The sequence below is a fragment of the Artemia sp. Qi Xiang Cuo genome, chromosome 8 (assembly GCF_049724085.1).
Source record: "Artemia sp. Qi Xiang Cuo chromosome 8, ASM4972408v1, whole genome shotgun sequence".
NCBI classification, from domain to species: domain Eukaryota; kingdom Metazoa; phylum Arthropoda; class Branchiopoda; order Anostraca; family Artemiidae; genus Artemia; species Artemia sp. Qi Xiang Cuo.
Window position 1 is genome coordinate 73,707,972 of NC_142801.1, and position 25,097 is coordinate 73,733,068.

Genomic DNA, 25,097 nt, shown 5'->3' on the forward strand with positions numbered 1-25,097 from the left:
TCAATACCATTCTTTGGCCTAAAATGAAGGTTGTTTACTACCAGGGGCGAATCTCCAGCATTTTTATTAGGGGGGGGGGCAAGAGGGGTCCATATCAAGATAGGCAAGAGGGGCATGGGATATATAATAATTTTTTCTCGATATTATTGGGGGAGGTGGGGGTAACTGCCCTCTCCCCTTGCCCCCAAAGCGACACTTCTGTTTGCTACCATCAACACCATTCTTCGATTAAAATCATAATGGACAGCATTTGAAAAATATTTTGGTTCCAAATGTGTATATTTTCCTATTTATTATGTTTAGGGAACAGAAATATTCTTTAATTTTTCATCACACCTTAGAGGTGCTATGAGCCTCAAATATGCCCCTTCCCGGGGTGTGGCGGTCACAGAGCTCGTTGAAGGTCGTCTACTGCCATAAATGTGCTTTGAGTCAATGATAATCGACCTATAAAACAAAAGTCTGATGGTTATGGTGTTTGAACCTACGCCCCCTGAAAGACATAAGACTACTTTGTGAAGTATTATAAAATTAAAATTGCTTTAATTGGTTAAAAGTTTTAAAGGAGAAACTTTTACCATGTATAATCGATATCACTGGCTATAGTACTCATGTGGATCTATGGCTGTTCCCCATTCTTTTTCTTTGTCTTTTCTATATGAGTTTAATCAGATATTAAAGAAATTAGTGGCCAGAAAGTGATTATTTAATCTAAAAATGGACTAAACCGAAATGTATTAACATGTCTTCAAAGCTAGACAAAGAAACTTGAAATTGATATTTCTTAATTTCATGATTTAGTAAAAACGTCACAATTGCTTAAAAGTGCAGAATCAATCCCAATATTATTTTTCTAAGTTGAAGAAAACACGGCCAAAGTTTACATTTCCTCCTTGCATCTCCTCCAATACTGAATTAAGGACATAAAATAAAAATGATTGTCTTATACACACTACTGATCAATGATTGTCTTAGGCCACTCCAACCACTACTTCTCCTGGGGGGAAATAGGGCCAGATAAGCTCGAGTGCTCCAAGCTAAGGTTAGGTCCTCGTAGCTATGATTCACGATCCCGTCCCTAGTGAAGCTAGAGGAGAGCCCCAACTTGCACCTTATCGTAGTCGAGTGGTGAAACGTTCTGCTGGTTGCCTAGCCGAACCAGCAGAACGGCTAACGCAACGGGGCACCAGAAGTTTTGGGAGCTGCTGGTCAAGAAAATTCCCAAGAAACAGCAATGGATACAGAAAATTCAGATATAACGAACTACAATACTGCGTCCGCGGTAGCCGACGTGGATCAGGTTCGGATGATGCCTGATTCGAGAAGTCGGCTAATCATCCATACCAAGAATCTTAAAGTTGGTTTTTGGAATGTAAGAAATTGTAAGGCCAAGTCAACTCAGATGCTCTTCGCTAATGAAATGAATAAGTATGGTCTCAATATATGTTGCCTTTCTGAAACTAGATTGAAAGACATACAAACGAAATCAATTGAATTCACGGATTCAGAAAATTTTAAATTTTACAACTCTGGACCGCCTGATGGGAGCGGTCTCCACGGAGTTGGATTCCTCCTGGACCGAATTGCTGCATCCTCTGTCGTCTCTTGGCAACCAGTGTCAGCAAGAATCTCTACCCTGAAACTGAACGGCCAGATTAGTAACTTGACTACATTGTCCGTCTACGCGCCTATCAGAGATAGCCCTGATGACGTCAAAGATGCTTTCTTCTTTGAGCTGCAGCGAATACTCGACTCAATCCCAGAACGCGACTTACTATTTGTCGCTGGTGACTTTGACGCAAGGGTCGATAAACCCAATGTAAACATCGAAGGAGTGACCGGACGCCACACACAATCGGAGATAGATGCTTGAACGGCGAGAGGTTGCTACAGTTTGCCAAATACAACCTATGTCTGGTTAACACCCAGTTTGAGCACAAGAAGCACCATCTTGTGACCTGGAGCTCTAACGACGGGGTCACCAAAGCCCAGATTGACCACTTCCTCTTCATTGGACGTTGGAGGAGCTCATGTATGGATGCAAGAGCTTTCAGAGGTGCAAATACAGGCTCAACAAACGGCTCCGATCACTCTCTTCTCATCTGTAAATTCAGTCAAAGACTAAGCACCCATAAAAAGAAGATCCATCTGTTTGATGTATCAAAATTACTGAGTACACAGATCAAGGCTGATTTCGAGCTACAGTTTAGCAACCGATTTGAGACCCTTACTGACTACACTCACATCAAAGACATACGGTCCACGCTGAAAATCCTGACAAAAGCGGTTGCTGTTCACGTTCTTGATCACACCAAGAGGAAACAACGGCTCTGGATTTCAGAAAAAACAATCGAGCTAGTTGAAAAGAAACCCCCCCTTCTCAGTGGCTCTAAAAACTCCTTCAAGATGCTCGGAAGCTGGTAAAGCAGTCTGCTCGTAGTCACAGGGAGAAATACTGGTCACAAATGGCTTCTGATATGCAACATGCAGCAGAATCGCATAACCTACGTAAAACATTCAAGCTACTAAGGGAAGCCACAGCTCTACGGACTCCCTTAAAGACCTTAAACTGGGCAACCTTATTCAGACAGGAAAATACCGTCTTGAGAGACGGAAAGAACATTTCTTTCAAAGCATAAAAATCTTTTAAAGAATTTACGCGGACTTGTAAGCTCCTTTCAAATACAGAGGACATCAAACTAAAACACTTTTTACTCTTTTGACCAATCCACTGTCATATGGATTTCAGTGTTGCCACGTTGAGCTGGGAAAATTAATAAACAAAACTGATTGGCAAACTAGGCAACACTTTTCGTCCCTAAAAATAAATGTTTCGTCCTTAATAACTTGTAAAGCTAAGACAAATAGACCTTGAAAGCTACACCTTCTTAAGCTGTGGGCTGCCATTTTTATGTTATTTTTTTATTATTTTTTTAGCTTAATAGCTGATTTCCACCCATGTTTCTTCTTTTAAATTTAGCACACGCTAAGTCTTTTACATCAAAAATCTAATTCCTGATTTTTTCTAAGTTTTTAAGACAAGCTTGCCCTGGGTAAGATTCAGTTTATTCCATTCAAACAATTAGATTTTATTTTCACTTTCCTTAGAACTTCCAAGCCTCAAAGCCTTTCAATCGGGCAGATTCACATTATTAAGGACGTTTTAAAAAGGTAGTGGTTCTAAAAAAAAATTCTAACGTTCTAAACGTTTAAACGTTCTAAGCAAAACATGAAATTAATCCTGCACAGTGGCTTAGGCAAAATATCTTTATATAGAAATAAATAAGATAAAATACAGAACAACTTTGGCAAGCTATTACATATTATTTAACTTTATTTTTAATTTCAATTTCTAACTTATTTCATCCCATTTTCTATTTCATCTAAATACCGATTTGCAAAGCTAGCCATCCCTTAGGTCCCAAAGCCCTATGAAGTGTTGCAGCAACTCTGTCTAATGGGCATCTATGTGCAACGAAACCTTTAGATTGGACTTAGGTCCTCTAAAGGTAAAAGAAACGTCCTATAGCTTGGTCCCTTCGAAATTTATTTGAGATCCGATAGGCCAATCTTATGGATACTTTTATCAAGTATCTTAACCTTCCCTCACTTGGATTCGATCGAGCAATGGTAACCGACAGATTGACTGGGGTTGGCGACCAGCTATTTGTGAATGAATTCCATCTGCGTGTCTAGCAATTTGGTCAATAAGAGATATTCATACAACTTCCGCTTCTTCTCTTTCACAGGGGTTGGATCAGATGTAGACAGAAAAAACATGCACAACTGAGAAAATGTCTCTTTGTTTGTTCCATGTTAGGATGGAATCTCTTGTTCTCTCTCTCTCTCACTCCTTCATTCTGTCTCTTTAAAATATAATCTGTTCTGATGTATAAAAGAACAAAATATCTCTGGAACAAAATATTCCAGAACAAAAACACTAGAAATCTTCACAATTTCAACACGTATCAAAACTGGAAGGCCGGAGTCCTTCCAGGACTCCTTCCAGGAAGGCCAAAATAGGGGTCAATCACCTAAAAAAAAACTTAAGGCTCCAATGGATCTGAAAGAATTAACCTGTACTACATTACGTCAAATTATATTCCAAAAGATGAGCTCCAGTTCCTCTGCGAAAAGCAAAATTAGGTACAAATACTGTCGACGCAAAAACATTTTCTTTTGGCGGGAAAAAAATAAAGAGATACTAATTAGCGAGGGAACCTAATTGTGATTAAGGACATAAGTGGGAATAATTAGGGCTAGCCTTTTCCTTATTGGTAGCCTATCATTTATCATTAATGTAACCAGGATACAGATCTTTATTTCTAGATTTTTGTACAATTTTCTCATCAACAATGTGTCTTCTTTAAATGTAATTAGGAAAATGACAAAAATATTGTCACCGGGAATCTCCCTAGTAAAAATAATTAGCCACATTCATGTCTGTTCTTTGTAAAAAGAACAGAGATTTAATTTCAGACAAATTTTTCAGTTTTTTTTTCGGTTCCATAATCGGATAAGTCCATCATACGTCAATTTGGTTAACTCAGCTTGTTTAGATTTTTAAGTCTTAATTAAGCATTAACATTGAAACTCTTGATTTAGTCTTAATATTGCATTGCCAAGACTCTTTCTACCGAAAGCTGAAGACTAAGATGACAGTTTTGCACAAAATATACTTTTTAGCTATTTTTGATTAGCATTTTTGACAATAAATACATGCTCGTCCATGCTTAGCAGTGGAAGTTACTTTGAAAACAAACCTTTGTTTATTTTGTCTTCTCCACCATCTGACTATCCATGTAAATTCGCTTTTCTACATCAAAGGCAACGCTATAACGTTGGTATAGTAAAGGCCATACGGCTCCAATGTTTTATTGTTATTTTTTCCCAGAGGCACTTCGTATGGAAAGGGTGGTCGTGTAGACTTCAGAGAGGGCTAATTTGATTGTAAACAGGAAGTTCTAGCGTCCTTTTTACGAGTCAGAAGTGATTGGAGAGCAGCTAGCCCCCCACGCCTTTTTTCCCAAAATGCACCCGATAAAAATTCTGGGACAGCCATTTTGTTAAAATAGTTCAAAGATTAGATAACAAAAACTACAGTCAACACAACCTCCCAGCCCCGGGGGCAGCCATTGTAAGTCAGGCCCAAGGGGTATATATGGTTTTTATGGAAGGGATAACCATCTAAACTTCAGAGAGGGCTAATTTGACTGGAAATTGAAAGTTCTATTTTACTTTTTAAGAGTCAAAAGAGATCGGAGGGCAACTAGCCCTCCCCATGCACTTTGTCCCCAAATCCATCCGGTAAAAAATTTTGGATAGGCATTTTGCTATAAATAGTTCATACATCAGATACCAATAACTCAGGTTTGAGTTATGCCCCGGGGGCTTATAAGGTTTTTAAGTAAGGATTGGTCGTAAAAACTTCAGAGGGGGTTCATTTGATTGAAAATTGCTCTGGAAACTCTTTATGAGTCAAGAGGGATCGAGGGGAATATCCCCCATATACCCTCAGCCTCTTTTCCCCAAATTCATCCTATTAAAATTTTAAGATTGCTAGTTTGTTTGAAATAGTCCTAAGGTCAATTAACAGAAACTGCGGGGCCAACCAACCCCCCTCCCAGAGCCCGGGAAAGGGTTGTAACTTATGGCCCATGGGCACATAAGGTTATTACGGAAGAATTGACCGTATAAACCTCAGAGGGGACTCAAATGATTAGAAATTAAAAGTTATAATTCCATTTTAAGAGTCAAAAGGGACCCGATGGCAACTAGTACCCTCTAACCTTTTTTTTCCAAATGCATCCGATCGAATATTATATATAGTCATTTTGTTCAAAATAGAAAGAAGATCATATAATAAAAACACTAGGGATAACGCAGCCCTCCAGAACCTGGGGACAAGAGTTGTAAATTTTGCCCCGGGGCCATATAAGGTTTTTCTGGAAGGGATGGTCGTTCAACGTTCGAAGGGGCTCATTCGATTGCAAATCAGAATTTTTAGTGCCCTTTTTAAAAGTCAAAAGTAATCGGAGGGTATCTATCTTCCCCCAAGGCTCTTTTTCCCAAAATATATCCGATTAAAATTTTAAGATTGCCATTTTGTTCAAAACAGTTAAACATAAAATAAAATAAAAACTTCAGGTTGACATCCCCCCCCCCACAAACCGGGGGAAGTGGTGCAAGTTATGCCCCGGGGGAAGATAAGGTTTTATGTAAGGGCGGTCGTACAAACATCAGAGGTGGCTCATTTGATTGGAAACTGAAAGATCTAGTCACCTTTTTAAGAGTAATCAAAAGTGATTGGAGGGTACTTATTCCTCCCCCCCCCCAATATCTTTTCCCTAAATGCATCCAATCAATATTTTGAGATAGTAATTTTGTTTGAAATAGTCCAATAATTAGATGAACAAATTTCGGGGTCACCATAACAACCTCCCCCCTAACATGAGAGAAGGGTTGTAAATTATGCCCCGGGCACCTAAGGTTTTTATTGAAGAGATGGTCGTATAAACTTCGGAAGGGACTGAAATGATTATAAATTTAAAATTATAATTCCTATTTTAAAAGTCAAAAGTGATCTGATGGCAAACTGCCCCCCCCACCCCTAGCCCTTGGGTCATAAGGCTTCAAAGTTTTATTTTTTTCAAAGAGACACTCCATATGAAAGATACGGTAGTATAAACTTCGGAGGGGGTCATTCAATTGGAAATCAGAAGTTCTATTGCACTTTTTAAGAGCCAAAACTGACCGGAGGGCAACTAGCCCCCTTAATGTCCTTTTCCCCAAATACACTCGACCAAAATTTTGTGATAGCCATTTTTAAAAAATAGTTCAAACATCAGATAGAAAAAACTCCAGAGTCGAAACAACCCCCAGGCCCCGGGTTCAGGTGTTGTAAGTTATGGCCTGGGGGCATATATGGTTCTTATGGAATGGATGCTCTTATAAACTTCAGAGAGGGCTCATTTGATTGGAAACTGAAAGTTCTAGTTCACTATTTAAGGGTAAAAAGAGAACGGAGGGCAACTAACCCCCCCCCCTCCTTAAGCTTTTTTTTCTCAAACCCATCCGATAAAATTTTAAGATAGACGTTTGTTGAATATATTTCAAACATCAGATAAAAAAAAAAAAACACCGGGGTCAACACAAACCCCCAGAGCCGGAGAGTAATTGTTTTAAGCTATGCCTAGGGAGCATATAAGGTTTTTACGTAAGGGGTGTTCGTATAAACTTCAGAGGTGGCTTATTTGATTAGAAATTGAAAATTCTAGCTATGTTTTTATGAGTCAAAAGGGATCGGAGTGCATCTACTCCCCTCCCCCCCACAAACTCTCTCAAATACATCCGATTAAAATCTTGAAATTGCCAGTTTTTTTTAAAATAGTCCAGCGACCAGGGTCAAAAACTTCAGGGTCAACGCTATGCTCTTATGTTCAGAGCAAATCATGCTCTGAGGGCATGTAAGGATGGATGAAGTGGTCGTATCCACCTTGGAAGGGACTCAAATGATTAGAAACTGAAAGTTCTAACTCCGTTTTTAAGAGTCAAAAGTGATCCGATGGCAACTAGCCCCCCTGGCCCTCTTTCACCCAAATGCGTCCTATAGAATTGCTGACAAATACTCCAAGGATAAAACAGCCCCCCCAGAATCTGGGAGAAAGTGTTATAAATTATGCTCCGGAGGCATATAAGGTTCTTATAGAAGGGATGGTCGTATAAACTTCGGAAAGGGCTCATTAGATTTTAAATTGGAATTTCTCGTGCCCTTTTAAGAGTCAAAAGTTATCGAAGGGCAACTATCCCCCCATCCCAAGGCCCTTTTCCCTTAAGGCATCCGATTAAAGTTCTGAGATAGCCATTTTGTTCAAAATAGTATAAAGATCAATTAACAAGGGCTCAGGGGTCAGCACAACCCCACAGATCCTGGGAGAAGTGTTTTAAGTTATGCCCCGGGGGCAGATTAGGTTTAATATAAGGATCTCTTATAAACATCAGAGGTGGCTCATTTGATTGGAAATTGAAAGTTTTAGTTACCTTTTTAAGAGTCATCAAAAGTGATTGGTGGGCATATACCCCCATCCCCACACCTTCTTTTACCCAAATGCATCCGATTACAATTTTGAAACAGTCATTTTGTTTGAAATAGTATAGCAATCATATGACCAAAACTTCGGGGTCAACATACCCCCCTCGACACCCAGGGGAATGGTTGTAACTTATGCCCCGGGGCATATAAGGTTCTTATGGAAGAAGTGTTTGTATGAACTTCGGAGGGACTCAAATGATTAGAAATTGTAAGTTCTAGTTCCCTTTTTAAGAGTCAAAAGTGATTCGATTGGAACTAGCCTCCCCTCATCAACCCTAAAGCCATAGGGCTCCAATGTTTTATTTTGTTCCAAAGCCACTTCATATGGAAGGGATGGTTGTATAAACATCAGAGGGGGATCATTCGATTGGAAATCAGAAGTTATAGTACCCCTTTAAAGAGTCAAATTGATTGAAGGGCAAATAGCCTAGTCTCCACATCCTTGTTTTCCCAAATACTTCCGATAAAAACTTTCAAAATAAATCGAAGATAAGATAACCCAACTCAGGGGTCGACACAACCCCCTAAAGCCCAAGGGCAGGCTTTGTAAGTTAGACTCCGGGTATATAGTTCTCATGGAAGGGCTGCTCGCATAAACTTCAGAGGGGGTTCATTTGATTGGAAATTCAAAGCTCTAGCTCACTTTTTAAAAGTGTTAAAAGAGGTCGGAGATTAACAGAGATAGGAGGTCAACTATTCCCCCCTACACGCCGTTTTCCCCCCAAAACCACTGATAAAATTTTGAGATAGCCATTTTATTAAAAATAGTTCGAACATCGGATAGCAAATATTCCGGTTCGACACAACCCCCCAGAACCCAGTGGCAAGTGTTTTAATTTACGATGCGGGGTATATAAGGTTTTTTTGCAAGGGGTGATCGTATAAAATTCAGAGGTAGCTAATTTGATTGGAAATTGAAAGTAGCAGTTACCTTTTCAAGAGTCAAAAGTGATCAGAGGGCATCTACCCACCCCCCACCCCCAAATCCTCTTTCTTTAAATGTATTCAAGCAAGTTGAGATAGCAATTTTATTTGAAATAGTCCAACAAAGATATAAAAAAAACTTCAGGTCAACATACCCCACTCCCCCCCAGTGCCTTGGGTAAGGCTTGTAACTAATGCTTTGCAATATATTAGGATTTTATGGAAAAGGTAAACTTCGGGGGGACTAAAATGACTATAAATTGAAAATTATAGTTCCCTTTTTAAGAGCCAAAAGTATTCCAATGGCAACTAGCCCCCCAACTGTGTTTTCTCCAAATGCATCTGATAGAATTTCTTATATTTTTCTTTTTTCGAAAATATACCAAAGACCATATAATAGAAACTCCGGGGTTTGCACAATCCACTAGACTCCGGGGGGCTAGTGTTTTGAATTATGTTCTGGGGGCATATATAGTTTATATGGAAGGAATGGTCGTTTAAACTTGGGAGGGGGCTCATTTTATTGGAAATTGGAAATTCTAGTTCCCTTTTTAAGGTCCAAAAGGGACCGGAGGGTAACTAGCCCCCTTGCTCTCTATAACCCAAATCCAGCCAATTGAATCTGTGAGATAGTCATTTTGTTAAAATAAGTCAAAAGACCAGATTGCAAAAACTCCAGGCTCACAATTACCTGCAGAGCCCTTGGGCAAGTGTTATTTGTTATGCCCATGGGACATATAAGTTTCTTATGCGAGGGTTTTGAAAATAGTTCAAAGATCATATAAGCCCAACACCCCCACTCAAAAAGCTTATGAACGATATTTTATTTTAAAACTAAGGGAACTGATCCCTGGTCTTGTTTGCATTGCCCGCCCCCCCGCCCCCTCAAAAATTATTAACGATGGTTTACTCCAAAAATTATGGCAACTGAACCCTTAACCTCTATGGCCTGACCCCCCTCCAAAAAAAACAACAAATGATTAACAATATTTTATTCCAAACGTATGGTAGCTGGCCCCTGGTCCTCCTTGCCCTGATAAACCTCCCCCTACCGAAAAATTTTCAATCATAAAGCATGGGAGCTGACCCCTGGCCCTGCCTCTATGGCCTGAACCCCCCATCCACACTCCTCAGATAAAATACAAACTTATTAACGATATTTTATTCCAAAAATATTGCGACCTGCCCCCCCCCCCCTCCAAGCCCTCCCTCCATGTCCTGACCCAAACCCCAAATATCCGAGCCACTTTCACCCCAACCCTCTTCCAACCAAAAAAAAACTTATTAACAATGTTTTATTCCAAAAATCATGAGAATTCTGTTTAGTTTTATTTTCTGTTTCCAAAACTCTTCAAGACACCTACGGTATATTCTTCACTACAAACAAGAGTTTGGCTACTGCCCATTTTCCTAACGTTAAAAGCAGAAGATCTACTGCGTATTTGGAGCTCTAATAAAACAAATTATATTACAATTGTTTTCTTTTGTACTTATTACAGTATTGAAAATAAAATAAAAATTGCAGTGAAAACAGACAAGTATTTACCAATAGGCCTACTAGGCCCTGCGGCTTTCAGTTTTCCCGATGTTTGGGGATTTCCCCGAAAATATTGCAAAAACGGAGCGGCAAAAACATTTAGGCCTGAAAGTGTCAAAGCTTTAAATCCGGCCCTGGGTGAAGCAGAATCTTGAGCTGGTGAGCTTTCAGCAATTAATATTATTGTATACTATATCGAGTATTTATTTTACTTTTAGTAGTTCTTGCCAAGACTGTTAATTTATTTTATAATCGAAAATTATTATGAATTAGGGAATTTTGAAAAATTTGAAACTTTGGCAATCATAAACGGAAAGAAATTAATTAAAAAAAAACTTCCAAAACAAGAATTTTTTTTAATGAAAATTAAAGGCCATGTTAAACTTAAAATCCGAAAAAATAGAAATCTACCATAACTCAACCTCAAAATGACCAGAAATTACTATTAAAGAATAAATGAAACCCAAAACGAACAGAAATTAAATAAACAATCATAGCAAAAAAATACAACAGGTACTAATATAAATAAATCGTAAAACGAGTAAAGCTTAAATTGAGTAAGCAAATTAAGCTTAAAACGAACAAAAATATTTTGCTTCCAATGTATAAGTGAAACCCGGAACGAACAGAAGTTGTATTAAAAATCCTGGCAAACAAACATAACAGGTGCTAATATAAATGAATAAATAAATGTTAAAACGATTGAAACTTAAACTGATTATGAAAATCAAGCTTGAAAGGAAAAAAATTCACTACAAGCCTCCTTCTCTCACTGTAAAAGTCTAAAACCTATTGCGTCATTGGTCCTTTACCGAAAACGAATTATATTATACATATTTTCTTTTTTACTCATAAAATAAACAAAATAGTTTTTTTTTAACTGAAAGTAAGGAGCGACATCAAAACTTAAAACGAAAAAAAATTATTCCGTATGTTAAGGGGCTGTCCCCTCCTCAACGACCTGCTCTTTACGCTAAAGATAGCCTCTTTGTCACAACTCTAGTTTTTAGAGTAATAAAAAATTTTAGCGTCATAAGCGGGGCGTTGAGGAGGGGACATTCTCTTTCACATACGGAATAATTTCTGTTCATTTTAAGTTTTAATGTCGCTCCTTACTTTCAGTTTAAAAAATTTGTTTTTATTTGACATCTGAACGTTTTTCAAGTAGAGCAAGTTTGAATTTGGCTCATCGTACATGAACAATTAAAACGGAATTTGTATATTGATTTTGGCAAAGTTTATCCCCGTGTAAAATTTCCTCTAGAAAGTTCACCTCCAGAAACTACCCTCCCAAGGTGAAAATTTCATCCTATAGATCAAAATTATTTATTATGCGTGTGAGGGGGCTGTCTCCTCATACAATGCCAAGATATCTGGCTCGTCCCTCCATGGAGAATTCATTCTCCTGACGGAATATCTCTTCATTTAAAGTTCTTCCCACAAAAAATAATCCCAACAGAAAAATTCCCCCTAGACATTTCCATTCTAGCTGAAAATTACCCCTAAAAATTTCTTGCGGATGATTCCGGCTGAATTTGTTTTCTTAGCCCACTTTTATTTGAAAAATACTCTAATTTCTAATTATTTTTAAAATCATGCCGGAAATGCCCTTCCGTAAAAAATTCTTTTCGCAAATACCCCCCCCCCCTAGTAGAAAGGTATTCCCGCAGAAAATTCGCTCCTGAGAGTTTATCCTGCGGAAAACTCCCCCATGGAGAATTCCTCCCGTGGAAAATCCGTCCACCTGCGAAAAGATACTCTAGACAATTTCAACCTGGTAAATATTGCCCCGAACAATTCCTCCTAATATTTCCACATGTAAAGTTGAGTCGGCAAACAGAATTATGTGTAGGAATCTTGGCAAATTCCCCCAATGCAAAATTTCCCTTGGAAATTTACCCCCCCCCGCCTCACCTGGGAACTTCTCCCCCCATGGAAAATGATCCCCTTAGAAAAACCCCCAGCAGAACTTCCCAATAAGAAATACTATAGGTAAACAATGGGCAACTTTCCTGACTTACAAACCTTTCCCCAGGGGCAGTGGGAAGTTATGTTATTCTCAAAGACATATTTACTGGGCTTTTCAAATATGGTGAACAAAATGGCTATCTCAGAATTTTGATCTGATGCATTTTAGGAAAAAAGGTGGTTGGGAGGGGACAATTTCCTTCCAATGTTCTTGGTCACTTAAAAAGGGCTCTGGAAGTTTTAATTTCCGTTCAAATGAGCCTTTTCCCGATATTCTCGTACTATTGGTTCGATGCGATCACCCCTGGGAAAAAAACATCAAACAAACACGCATCCATGATCTTTCTTCTGGCAAAAATCACAAAATTCCACATTTTTGCTCTGTCTGATTACAACATTGAAAATAAACATAAAAATTACAGTAAAATTACATTTTCAACTGATGAGCTTTCAGCAATTATCATCATTATATATCAAATATTGAATTTAATTTTATTAGTCCTTTCAAAGATTATTCAAGACAGACATAGCTTCACTACAAACAAGAGTTTGGATACTGACCCCTTCCCTAACTGTAAAAGACTAAAGCCTACTGCGTCATTGGTGCTTCACTGAAAACGCATTATATGTCAAATGTTTTCTTTTTCCAGTTATTACAGCGTTGAAAATAAAAATAAAAATTACAGCTGAATAAAATCTTGAACTAATGATCTCTCAATAATTAATAGCAATATATATCAAACGTCCAGTTTGATTTTACTTTTAATTTTCAAGACTGTTCAAGACACATATAGTTTTCAGTAAAGCGTCAGTGACGCAGTAGGTTTTAAACTTTTTGAAATGAGAGAAGGGGGGCAAAACCCAAACTCTTGTTTGTAGTGATTTTTGTTCGTCTCAAGCTTCATTTACATATTCAATTTAAGTTTTAATTAATTTATATTAGTACCTATTGTATGTTTGTTAGCGATGATTGTTTATTTAATTCTTGTTCGTTTTGGATTTCATTTATGCTTCAATAGCTAAATGTTTTGTTCGTTTTAAGTCGCAAATTCAGTTTAAGCTTTACTCGTTTAAGGTTTATTTATTTTTTCATTTTAGTACCCGTTGTATGTTTTTTTGCTAAGATTGTTTATTTAATTTCTGTTCGTTTTGAGTTTCGATTATTCTTTAATAGTAATTTATGGTAATTTTGACTTTGAGTTATTGTAGATTTCTATTTCTTCCAATATTAATTTTAATATGTTCTTTACTTTTCTTAAAAAAAACTTCTTTTTCGGTAAGTTTTTAATTAATTAGTTAAAGAAGTTCTTTAATGAAATTTAAGAGCGAAGTTGAAACTTAAAAGGAACAAATATCACTGATTCGCTTTTTAACGTACACATTTTTTGGAAAACTGTTACAAATAAATTGTCGTGAAACTTATTGATTTCATGGCCGTCGAGAGGCTATTGAGAGTTTTATTAATTATTTTTTTTTTTTTTCTGCAGGTATTTAAGGATTTTCTCTATCTAATCTTGCTTTGCTCCGTAGGATTTGTGTTTTCAGTAAAGCGCTATTTTTTTTTTAATTCTTCAATTATAGGAATAGCCTACATCAAGCGCCAGTTTATTTGAAATATCTTTTTTGAATATATTGCATAATTTCAACTTCGCTCTTAAATTTCATGAAACGAAATTATTTTATTGAAATTAATTTTTGTACTTTTTTAGGTTTTAAAAATATAGACAATAAGCCTTATAAAAATATCTTTTTCAAACTTAGGCAATGACACTAAGGAAGCCAACATGAGTTTTTCCTAAAATAGGGTATTAAATATAGGTATAACTTCGCATCTCTCTTAAAATTTCCCTTTGAAAAATCAGCATGAAAAACAGAACAAAAATTTCCCCTTGTCAAAAATGTAAGATATTAGACAAAATACTTTTATTCTGATAAGGCTTCTCAAGTGCTAAAAATTCAAAGCTTCTGTAAAGGATGATTACGATCATATTCTATGGCGATGTTACGACAAACTTGAACTTACATTATAACAAAAAAACTTTCCAGTGTGAAGGGAACAGTTTCAATATGAAGTGAGGTGAACGCAAGAACTTTATCATGAAACCTAAAATAAGCAATTGTTTAAGTAATTAAATATAAGCACTAAACGTATTCAAAAGTCTTACGTTTTCAGTGTGATGAATCTATGTACCACTGCATCGAAAGTATGTATTTTTCATAATTCGTGTCTCTCTTTTTTAGTGTTTTTCTTTCTTTTTTTTTACTCTGTTGTTTACTTAGACTTGATTCTCCGACACCTAGTGGCGTACAGGGCAGCAACGGTTGGCCTCAAAGTCAGACGATCCTGAGCCAGAGACCAGAGCTCATTTAGGGATAATCTTATAGCTCTTGCCTCATCTTCGAGGGAACGACAAATAGTGATTCGTTGTCTGTCACTAAAGACCTAAAAGTGGGTCATAAAAAGAAAAAAAGCTATTCCAAACCAGTAATAGGGTATTACTTATATGCTATGATATAAGAGAAAGAAAACTGTATTCTCCATTTGCATTATTAGTGTTATTCAGCTTAATCGTGTTATTGCCTGAAAACATAGGTCCTCAGCATCACTATTTCTAATTAAATAACTATCAAATTAATTGGGTTCAAGTCATGTTGAGACCATAAATAGATTAAAATTTTTCATTAGTTTTATATGTGTTAATCTTTCCAGAATGATTTCAAATGCAGGAAGAAATCGAAGTTTACAACTCCGAAGAGAGTAACGACACCTACTACTACGATGCATATGACAAATCCATCAACGAAACAGCTCATGGGTTTACAACCACTACAATCGTCATTCTCTGCGTAATCGGAATATCATTCCTATTAGGGGTTATTGGAAATATTTTAGTTCCAATTGTTATATTAAAAAGTCATGATCTGAGAACATCGACCAATGTGTTTCTAATAAATTTGGCAATTGCTGATTGTCTAGTGATACTATTATGTGTTCCACCGGCTGTTGTAGAAATGTATGCTGGATTCGGACATCGATGGATTTTCGGAAGTGTCATGTGTAAGTTTTCCTTTCTATTTTATTTACCTGCTTTTCTAATCAATTATCGAAATGCACCTTTTCTTAAAAAATATTTTAGTTGATCCTGGAAAACGTCTACTTATCTATTGCCTAGAAAACGTTCAATCTGCACGTCTATTTCTTTGTTAAGCCCGAAATATCGGCCTTTTTATTTTATCTGGGGCCAAATCTCTTCTCATAGCCAATGATAAAAACAAATAATATATTTTTTTCCTTTTTAGCAATGCAGCTGTATCAAAGTATTTATAAATACTCTTCTTAAAATTCTTCTTAAACACGTAAAACAGGCCACTATGGCTATAATAGGTTGCTAGCAGTCGTGAATTTTGGTTATTCGGCTAAAGCCAAACAAGAGCAAGACATCCTCAAATATCAAAAGCTGGCAATTTACGATTTAGAGGAAAAGGAACTTCGTATAAATAAGTAAAGAGTGGACATCTGAACAGAGAGGTTAGGGGAGACGTGTGCACAACAGTGTTGCCATTACTTGACCCGGTGCTTCAATATGCTGTCAGTTGTAGTTGTAGAAATAGTAGTATCTGTCCTGGAGGTATTTCTTATTATTTTGAACATCAGATGCCACAGTTCCTAGTCCTTCCCCACCTCCTCGTTGCCTTTCTCCTCTCATCTTCTCTGTTTAGGTGAAAATAAAGGATTTCTTAAGATAAACAATAAGTAGAACAACAGGGATTTTTTTTTTATACAAGACAGTGAAACACAGCTTTAAATGAATATTTCGACCCTATATCAAAGGACCGTCCTCAGCGAAACAAACGAAGAAAAAAAAAACAATATAAAAGAAATTTACATCAAAATTCGATCATTAAAACTGAAAAAAGTTTTAAAACTTTTTTCAGTTTTTTTTCAATTTTAATGATCGAATTTTAATGTAAGTGTCTTTTGTATTGTTTTTTTTTTCTTCGTTTGTTTTGCTGAGGACGGCCCTTAGATATAGGGTCGAAATATTCATTTAAAGTTGCGTTCTACTGTCTTGTATAAAATTTTCCCTGTTTTTCTACTTATTGTTTATGATGGAAAGGCAGTGTGGTCTTCATCGCGATTTTCTAAGAATTAATTCTCTACTCGAACATATATTGTCTCACAATATTGACTACAATTAAGATTATAAAATACCAAGGACATTATAATAAAAATACTTTTAGCCCATACCTCGATCTTAGGGCTATTCCTGCCCAAACACCCAAAATTTCCTTAGCTTTTCCTTTGACTGTTTCAAAGTTACGAAGTCATTGGGGCAATGCCATATTTTAGTCATTTTGCAAAGTTAAACCATGAATATATTAAATAAAAAAAAAATTAAATGAAAGTAAAGAGCGACATTAAAACGAAAACGAACATTTCGGTATATGAAATGGGCTATTCCCTCATCAACGCATCACTCTTTAGGCTCAGGTTTGACTCTTTGTCAAAACTCTTCTTTTAAAAATAATAATCACTTTAGCGCAAATAGCAAGGCGTTGAGGAGAGGACAGCCCCTTTCATATAAAGAAATTTTCTTTTTAAATTTTTAGAAAAATTATTTGTGAAGTTGCTGAGGGTGTCGTAGGGGAGAAATCTAGGACTGCAGCTTAGACTATTAGTGAAAACGCTTTATGTTTAATAGGAAGGCGAAAGGACTTGTACCAGAATTATCTGAGTGATAGATCATATGAAAACAAAAGGAATGTATAGAAAGTGGAGAAAGCATTAAAATATGAACTAAGGAGGTGTGAAGTGGAGGCCATGGATACGATTGCCGAGGATCTGGAAGATGCAGCTAAACGGCATAATAGTAAAATATTGTACTGGCATGCTAATAAATTGAGCGGGAGTAGGCAATCTGGACTTGTCCTAGTTAAAGATAGGAACGGAGCCGGTATTAGTGATAACGAAAGAGCTAAAGCGAGATGGGTAGAACATTTTGAGAATTTGCTAAGCCGAGATAGAGTTGCAGGAAAAGATATAGAGGAAAATGAAAAAGTTTGTGATACCTTGGATGTGAAGGAAGATTTGTCTTGCAAGGAAGAATTGGCGACAGTACTAAAATGATTGAAAAATAATAAGGCTCCAGGTGCTGATAGAGTAGTAAATGAATCAGTCTTTAACTTGCATTAAAAGTGTCAACATCAAAATTGGATATTATATGTACATTAATAATTCAGTAGGTTGTAGGGAAAAAAAAAATCGCAATAGAGATTAGTGACGCATAATCCTGACATATTTGTAACCTCCATTTTTGTCTATTGATCTACTGACCTAATTTCTGAACACTTATATATATATATATATAAAGTGCCGTTGTACCTGCCCGAGACAACTCCCGTTGTACCTGCCGGAAGAGTCTCCCTTAAATTGCGGGGATCAGGTAGAACAGGGGCTGGCACTTCCCTTGTTTATTGGGGTTAAACCGGTTTCAAGCATGGGAGAGAGTATAATGCTAAATGCCGTGTTGAATTACATATCTCGTTCGGAATAAAGAAGGAAGTGTTTTTAAAACGAGCTGTGGAATTTTTTGATAGAGACTCGATTTTAAAGGAAAAAGAACTGTTAACCGAGGAGGCCAAAACTAGTGATCGATTTATGAAATGCGTGCAAGATAAGGATAATTAGTGGATATTGCTAAGCTGCTTGCATGATGCGCTAATTAAAGAATAAAACTCCCCAAGTTCGTTATATTTGATCCCCAAGAAGTACCGGCCAGTTGAGCAGAAGTAGGTGTATGTGTTATATCGTCGGTGAATGAAATACGACGGCAGTTCTCGGGTTTTCTCGAGTGTTATAACCAAGTTCCTCTCCCATGACCTCCTGGCAATTCTGTAAGTAACGGAAGCACACCTAATCCCACCCCAGATAGACATTCTCCACTAACTTCTTCCGTTGTTCTTAAGAACCCGCCCCCCCCCCCCACTAACACGCCAGAAGAACGAAAACAATTTCTTACGAGCATAAGTGGAGAAGATTTATCGGTCGATGATGTTGAATTGAAAAGAAACTGATCTGAATGGCGGCTTTTTGTTAAAACGAAGGACAAGGCAGACAGCATTGCTTATTCTATCAACCAGAAATCACAAAGTGTAGAAGCTAAGGTGAAATCCCCAGTTTTTATTGGCGTGATCAAAAACATCCCAACCACATATGATGCTGACACGGTGAAAGCCTTCGTTTCAGGTTGTGAAAGCGCAGAGCGGGGTGGTGCTAGTCAAACCTGTAAGTTGTACTTTTCCTATCGTTATCAGCTAGATCTGGCTATGAAAAGCCCACCAAAACTAGATATTGAACGTTTTCCGATTGAAGACTTTGTGTACCTCCCAAAACGGTACTATAATTGCCAGAAATTTGGTCACGTTTCAGCGATGTGCTCCGCTCCCCAGATTTGTCCACGTTCCGGTGTCCAAGGCCATACGTCGAATGCTAGTAGCCCATGCACGGAAGCAATTGAATGCGCAACATGTAAGTCGACAAAACATACATGTCAGTCATTCTAATGCCCTGAGATGAAAAAGCAAGTTGGAAAACAAAAACGCTCCGATGATTGAACAAAATACTAGGATTGTCAGTATGAGGTGCAACACATTGACGGTGGGTTTGTTCAAAAGTCTTCAGTTCTTGAAGAGCTCGTGTGAAAACATGACGTCATTTGTCTACAAGAGCATATTTTAAGTGAGTTAAGCATTATTCTTTTGTATACTAAAGAAGAGTTCACCTGCTATGCAACTCCAGCTAAGCAAAATAGTGCTGGTGGTAGACCGTCGAGAGGTCTTGCGACTTACATGAATTCCGCTCTAAGTTCAGTGCTTGTAGAATCCAGCGATTACTTTCTTGCTGTTAAAGTTGATAATGTGTTTATTTATAATATTCATTTGCCCAATGACTACCATAATGATACGTCCGAGCGCCCTTTTGCTCTTGCCTCTGAAAAGTTATGTAGAAGTATTTCGAGTATTATTTCTAGTAATTCTGCATGTCTAATAGACGGAGATTTTAACTGTAAATTAACTGCTCCATCTGCCGGTTCTTCTCTGGTTGGTGAAATATTTGATAATCATTTGAATGTTGTTGACAACGATAAAAATTTCACATACATTCACAGTTCCTTGTCGACATCCAACATAGACCATATTGTCGCTTTTCCATTTTTAGATGTCTCACAACCGAAAGGTTCTTTGTGATTATTTAATATTTGATCACATGCTCGTATAGTTTTCTTTTTCACCAAATAAAACTTCTCATATACCTACCAATCACCAAAAACACAAAATACGTTGTATGTACGTAATAGGGCGTCAATCAACACTAAATTGTATTGGAATAGTGTTTCTATAATCCTTTCCAAGATTAAGGTACCCTTTTTTCTGCTGATCAAGCACTCACTGTTGCCCGCTGAGGAAAAATGATTCCTCCTTGATATTTATTGTGCAGAGATATGTCACGCTTTACAATATGCAGGAATCTCGTGCTGTTCCATTGAAGCGTCGGCATAGAGGAACTGTTCCTAAGTGGCAGGAAAACAAAAGTCTTTGTCAAGCATGTGATTCAGCAAAGTTTTGGCTACATTTATGGATTGAATGCGACCGACCACGGCCGGTCTTGTTAATTCTATCCGCATTGCAACAAAGAAGAAGTTTGCAAAGGAGCTTCAGAATCACCGTAAGCAAATCACAGAACAGACAGCACAAAAAATCACAGATAATCCCCATTTCCTTTGATTGTCTATCAGTCCCAGGATCCCCAAAACCTCCCTGTCTGCTGACGATATTTCTTTATTTGATTGGTATTCCTTTTATGAGGCTGAATTTTCTCCACCAGACCCCCAACTTAAACACAAATATGTTGAAGAGTTACACCAATTTGTGCATGCTTTTCCTAATTCTGATTATATAGTTCCTGTAATATCTGTTGCTGATGCTATTTTGCGTCTTAAACCAAAGCATTCATGAGGAATAGATGGAATTCACGTACTACACATCAAATGTGGTGGTCCTGCGCTTTTGGAACATTTTAATTACTGCAAATGATTTTTATTCAAGGTTTGGTTCCGTCAACATTCTGTGTGGTAGATCTTTCTCCTATTACGAAAAAAGGAAAACCTCCAGTCAATGCACATCTTTCAGACCCTTTACTGTATCAAAAACCCTATGCAAGTTTTATGAGCTACTGTTCATAAAAGAGCTAGGAAAAAAATGTTACACGGCTTCCCTTCAATTTGGCTTTCAGCATTGCATTGGTTGTGCGGACGCCCTTGCGGTTGTTGCTAATGCACTGCTTGATGCTTCTCTTACATGTAGTTCACTCGCCTTGGCTAGTCACGATGTTCGCCGTGCCTCTGACTTCCTGATCCACCCCCTTATGCTCTTAAGGGCTACTAAAAGAGGAGTAAGTCCGGCTATCATCACATCTCAAAGGGATATGTATACCAAGCTAAGAGTCTGACTTAAAATCCCCCCTGAAAGATGAAATGGCAAAGCCACAGGATTGAACTGTGCCAGTTAAGAAAGGGGCTAGGCAAGGTGCCATTGCCTTACCTTGTTATTTCAATAATTACGTCCTCGACGCTCAAGATCAGTGTCAGATGTCCTGCGTTCTTTCTGGTCATAATATCTCCCTAGTCACTTATGCTGATGACCGTTTTAACCTTGGCCGAACTCTAGACAAAATCCCTGAACCTAAACATGCTTCAAAGTGTTAACATCAGTATTGGATATTATACGGACATTTTCAGTAAGTTGTAGTGAACAAAATAACATTTCGCAATAGGGATAAGTGACGTACAATCCTGACATACTTATATAATGTCGATACCTGGTTAGTGAGGATATTTATATAAAAACTGATAATTATTGGCTTGGATATGGACTTTGATTTTGGACATACAATTGAAAATATTGCTCGTGCTAACGAAATATAATTTGGACTTTTATCAGTTAAATGGATGAATGCAGCAATGCTGATCTTGTGTGGAATCCGCTATTGAACTATATTTCGCGATCACTAGCGTGTAGTTTGAAAACAGATGTTTATGTTAAGATGTTTGGAGTTCTTCACCCGTGAGTCTATTCTTGAAGCAAAGAAAACACTGTGGACTTTCTATGAGAGATTGGGATACGATGACAGAATGCCTACAGCTAACAAGGATTCTGAAACTGTGCTGGATTTAGCAAAGGCTGTCTGTCGGTGTTCTAAAGATAAGAAAATTTTGCCAAAATTTGTCATTTATGAGCCTGAGGAAGTACCCCAGTGCGCCGATGCAGTTGGTGCATGTATCACAACTAAAGTAAACCAGATGTGTAGAAAGCTAGATAGCGTCATGGAACAGATAAAACAGGCGCCGACAGCGTGGCCAACTATTACTTTGGAGCATCCTTCTACTCCTTTCCCCTACTCAGTCGTAGTGAAAAACCCTCCCAAGTCCCTTGAAACGCCATATGCCCGTAGGGACTTTAATCTGTCAACATGTGGAAAGCTAAGTGAGGATACAGTTGAGTTGAAGAGAAATAAAGACGAATGGAAAGCAATGGTCAAGTCAAAGGACTCGGCTGAAAAGATTGCAAATGCCATGAAAATAGGAAATAGTTCACTAGAAACCAGCGTAAAATCGAAGAGGTTTTCTGAAATTGTGCATTTTGTTCCAGAAGAGTTTGGGGCGGCAGATGTAACTAATTTGATCCCAGCATGGGAAAAAGCTGAGCAGATCGGTAAGTCCCAGACATTCAGACTTTATTTCCCGTCAAAAGACGCTTTGGAAGCAAGCATGAATGATCCTCTGAAGATCGGTTTTGAACATTTACGTGTTGATGAATTTCACTTCTTACCACGCCGTTGCTACAAATGCCACCTTATAGGCCATATAGCGGCCAATTGCCCTAATACCAAGATATGTTCTCATTGCGCAAGTAATGACCATAAAAGTACTAAGAAGCAGCCGTGCTTGCAGAAAAAACGTTGTGTTGTATGCAAAGTTTCATCCCAGTCATGCTATTCAGTATCCTGCCCAGAAAATTGGAAATAAAGCTCAGAGCAGAACAGATCCCACTTCTTGAAATGACCACTGAAAGAATTCTCTCCATTATGTCATGGACTATTAATGGCGAGGTTCTTGATAAACTACCAGCTTTGGAGAGACTATGTGAATCTTACTGCGTGATTAGTTTACAGGAGCAATTTTTGACAGATATGAATTCTCAGCTTTTGTTGCTTTCTTCTAGTGTAACAGTACATTTATCCCCAGCTAACAGACTTAAAGCAAAAGGAAGGCCAAGCGGCGGTCTAGCCGTCTTGACAACTTGCCAATTAGGACTGCTTGAAATACTAGTACATTTATCCCCAGCTAAAAGACTTAAGTAAAAGAAAGACCAAGCGGCGGTCTAGCCGTCTTGCCAATCAGGACTGCTTGAAATACTAGTACCCCTGCTAAAAGACTTAAAGCAAAAGGAAGACTAAGCGGCTGTCTAGCCGTCTTGACAACTTGCCAATTAGGACTGCTTGAAATGTGTGATTGCTATCTTGACATAATAGTTGATGATCGTATTGTAGTTAATCTTTATCTTCCCTCAAATGACAGATGAAGTTTCTGAAAGAAAACTTGCTATCGCTCGCAGAAAAGTAGCCAAATTGTTAAAAAAGATCAAACATATGAATAGAAAGTGCATGCTTATTGGAGACTTTAATTGTAAGAACTAAAACTTTTCTTTCTATTTTGCCGACCGGCTACACGGTCGTTCCGAAAAAGAAAAATTATACGCTTATCTCCTTTTCTGGTAGTACATCTAACCTTGACCATGCGGTATTTCTCCATCCTCCCGATTCAGATATAATGGTTGAAGTCAGTCTGGAAGGTGAATATAGTGATCATATCCCACTGTCCCTCTCAATTCCCAGAAGTGGTATTCATTCTTCTGAACTTGGTAAAAGAAAGCCAAAATCTTTTCATCTTAAATGTTGGGATAAGATTGATAAGGGTGCGACCGCATATTGGATAAAATTCGAGTTCCTTTTCAGCTCCTTCAGCGGCAGCCTGGGATGGACCAGTCTGTGATGCGGATTGAGCTGAATTTGTACTGTGCACAGATTACCCATGCTCTAAAAATAGCCGAGATGTACGCTGTCCCTATAAGAAAGTGTAGACCGGGCACCGAGAACTTTGGATGGTCTAGAAACGAAAGCCTTAAAGCCGCATGCCAATCCTCGAAGTTCTGGCTACGTTTGTAGAATAAGTGTGAAAAACAGAAATGGAATTGTTAATACCTTGCGGCTTCTTACAAAGCGGCGTTTTCAGAAGGAGCTCAAATCTCACCGAGTTGCTCAAAGTGTTGTAGTTGCCGAAACGATATCATATGACCCAAATAAGTTATGGAAGACTCGTTCGGCTAATAATAAAACTAGGGAAAATATAGCTACTATCAGTGAGATACAAGGGTATTTTTATTTTATGAATCATTTTGCTGAACCTGGTGCTAAAAAATTTGAGAAATTTGAAAGTGAACTAAACGATCGACTGTTTAATCCCGGCCCGGGTGCCTTTGTAGTTAGTACCAAAGACTTGAGTGAAGTTATACGAAACTTAAAAAGAAAAAATCAATGGGTTGTGATGGTATATGTGCCCTTCATTTTCAAAGTGCGTCTGATAAGATGATTTGTCATCTTTCGTTGCTTTACCAAATAGTTTTTTGCAGTGGTGTAGTCCCGGATTCTTTTTGTTTAGGTCTTATTTCACCAATCCTTAAAAAAGGAAGGATCCATATGAGTGTTCGTCGTACCGACCCATAACTGTTTCAAGCGTATTTGCTAAGATTTTTGAATTGATTATAATTTATAGTCTACGTTCTACATGCTATACGCCTCCTTATCAGTTCGGATTCCACCATAAGCTGGGATGTTTCCATGCTCTAAAATATTTGTGTAATTTATTGATTGATGCAGGTGAGTCCGATGGGACTCTAGCCCGTGGAACCTATGATATTAGTAAAGCATTTGACTCGCTATTGCATCCCCAAGCAATGAATGAGCTTCTCAACAGTGGAGTATCGCCAGATTTAATTAGACCTATCCTTTACATGTACCGCCTTATGAAAGCTGAAATACGTATTCCTGGAAATGATTTATTGACCAAAGAAATACCAATTCACATTGGGTTTAAACAGAGTGCGATTACTTCACCCACAATATATAATAATGCAACGTTGCCAGCTCAGTGCCAACGTTCTTCGTGTTGTATTTATAAAGGGATGGATTTGTCGATACTTTGTTATTCAGATGATATTCTTAATGTTAGTAGGACCACCAGCGGGTTAGAAAAATGTTTCCGAGAAATTTCTGAAAATTACCGCGAAATTGGGCTTTCCCAAAACCCAGCAAAATGTGAAGTTTTGATTTTCAATGAGTTAGGTGTGACAAGAATTGATGATGCATCTATAGATTTGAATGGTATTGGAGTAAAGCCTTGTGATAAGTTGACATATCTTGGTCTCCCAATTGGTAGGAATCTTAAGAAAACTAAGCAA

The 25,097-nt window shown here is 37.8% G+C and overlaps 2 protein-coding genes across 2 annotated transcripts in view; both read left to right on the top strand.

Annotated features, from left to right (window-relative positions):
- LOC148949783 (thyrotropin-releasing hormone receptor-like) overlaps positions 1–25,097 on the top strand; it is a 253,090-nt gene that overhangs the window by 55,458 nt on the left and 172,535 nt on the right. Inside the window, exon 2 of the mRNA XM_089093090.1 lies at positions 15,232–15,579. Coding sequence (XP_088949216.1) covers positions 15,243–15,579 — 337 coding nt within the window. The 5' untranslated portion in view covers positions 15,232–15,242. The remainder of the gene's footprint in view (positions 1–15,231; positions 15,580–25,097) is intronic.
- Positions 1,235–1,873, top strand: LOC148949784 (protein CFDP2-like). The gene has a single exon (XM_089092789.1). It carries the CDS (start codon positions 1,235–1,237, stop codon positions 1,871–1,873), a length of 639 nt encoding a protein of 212 aa, XP_088948915.1.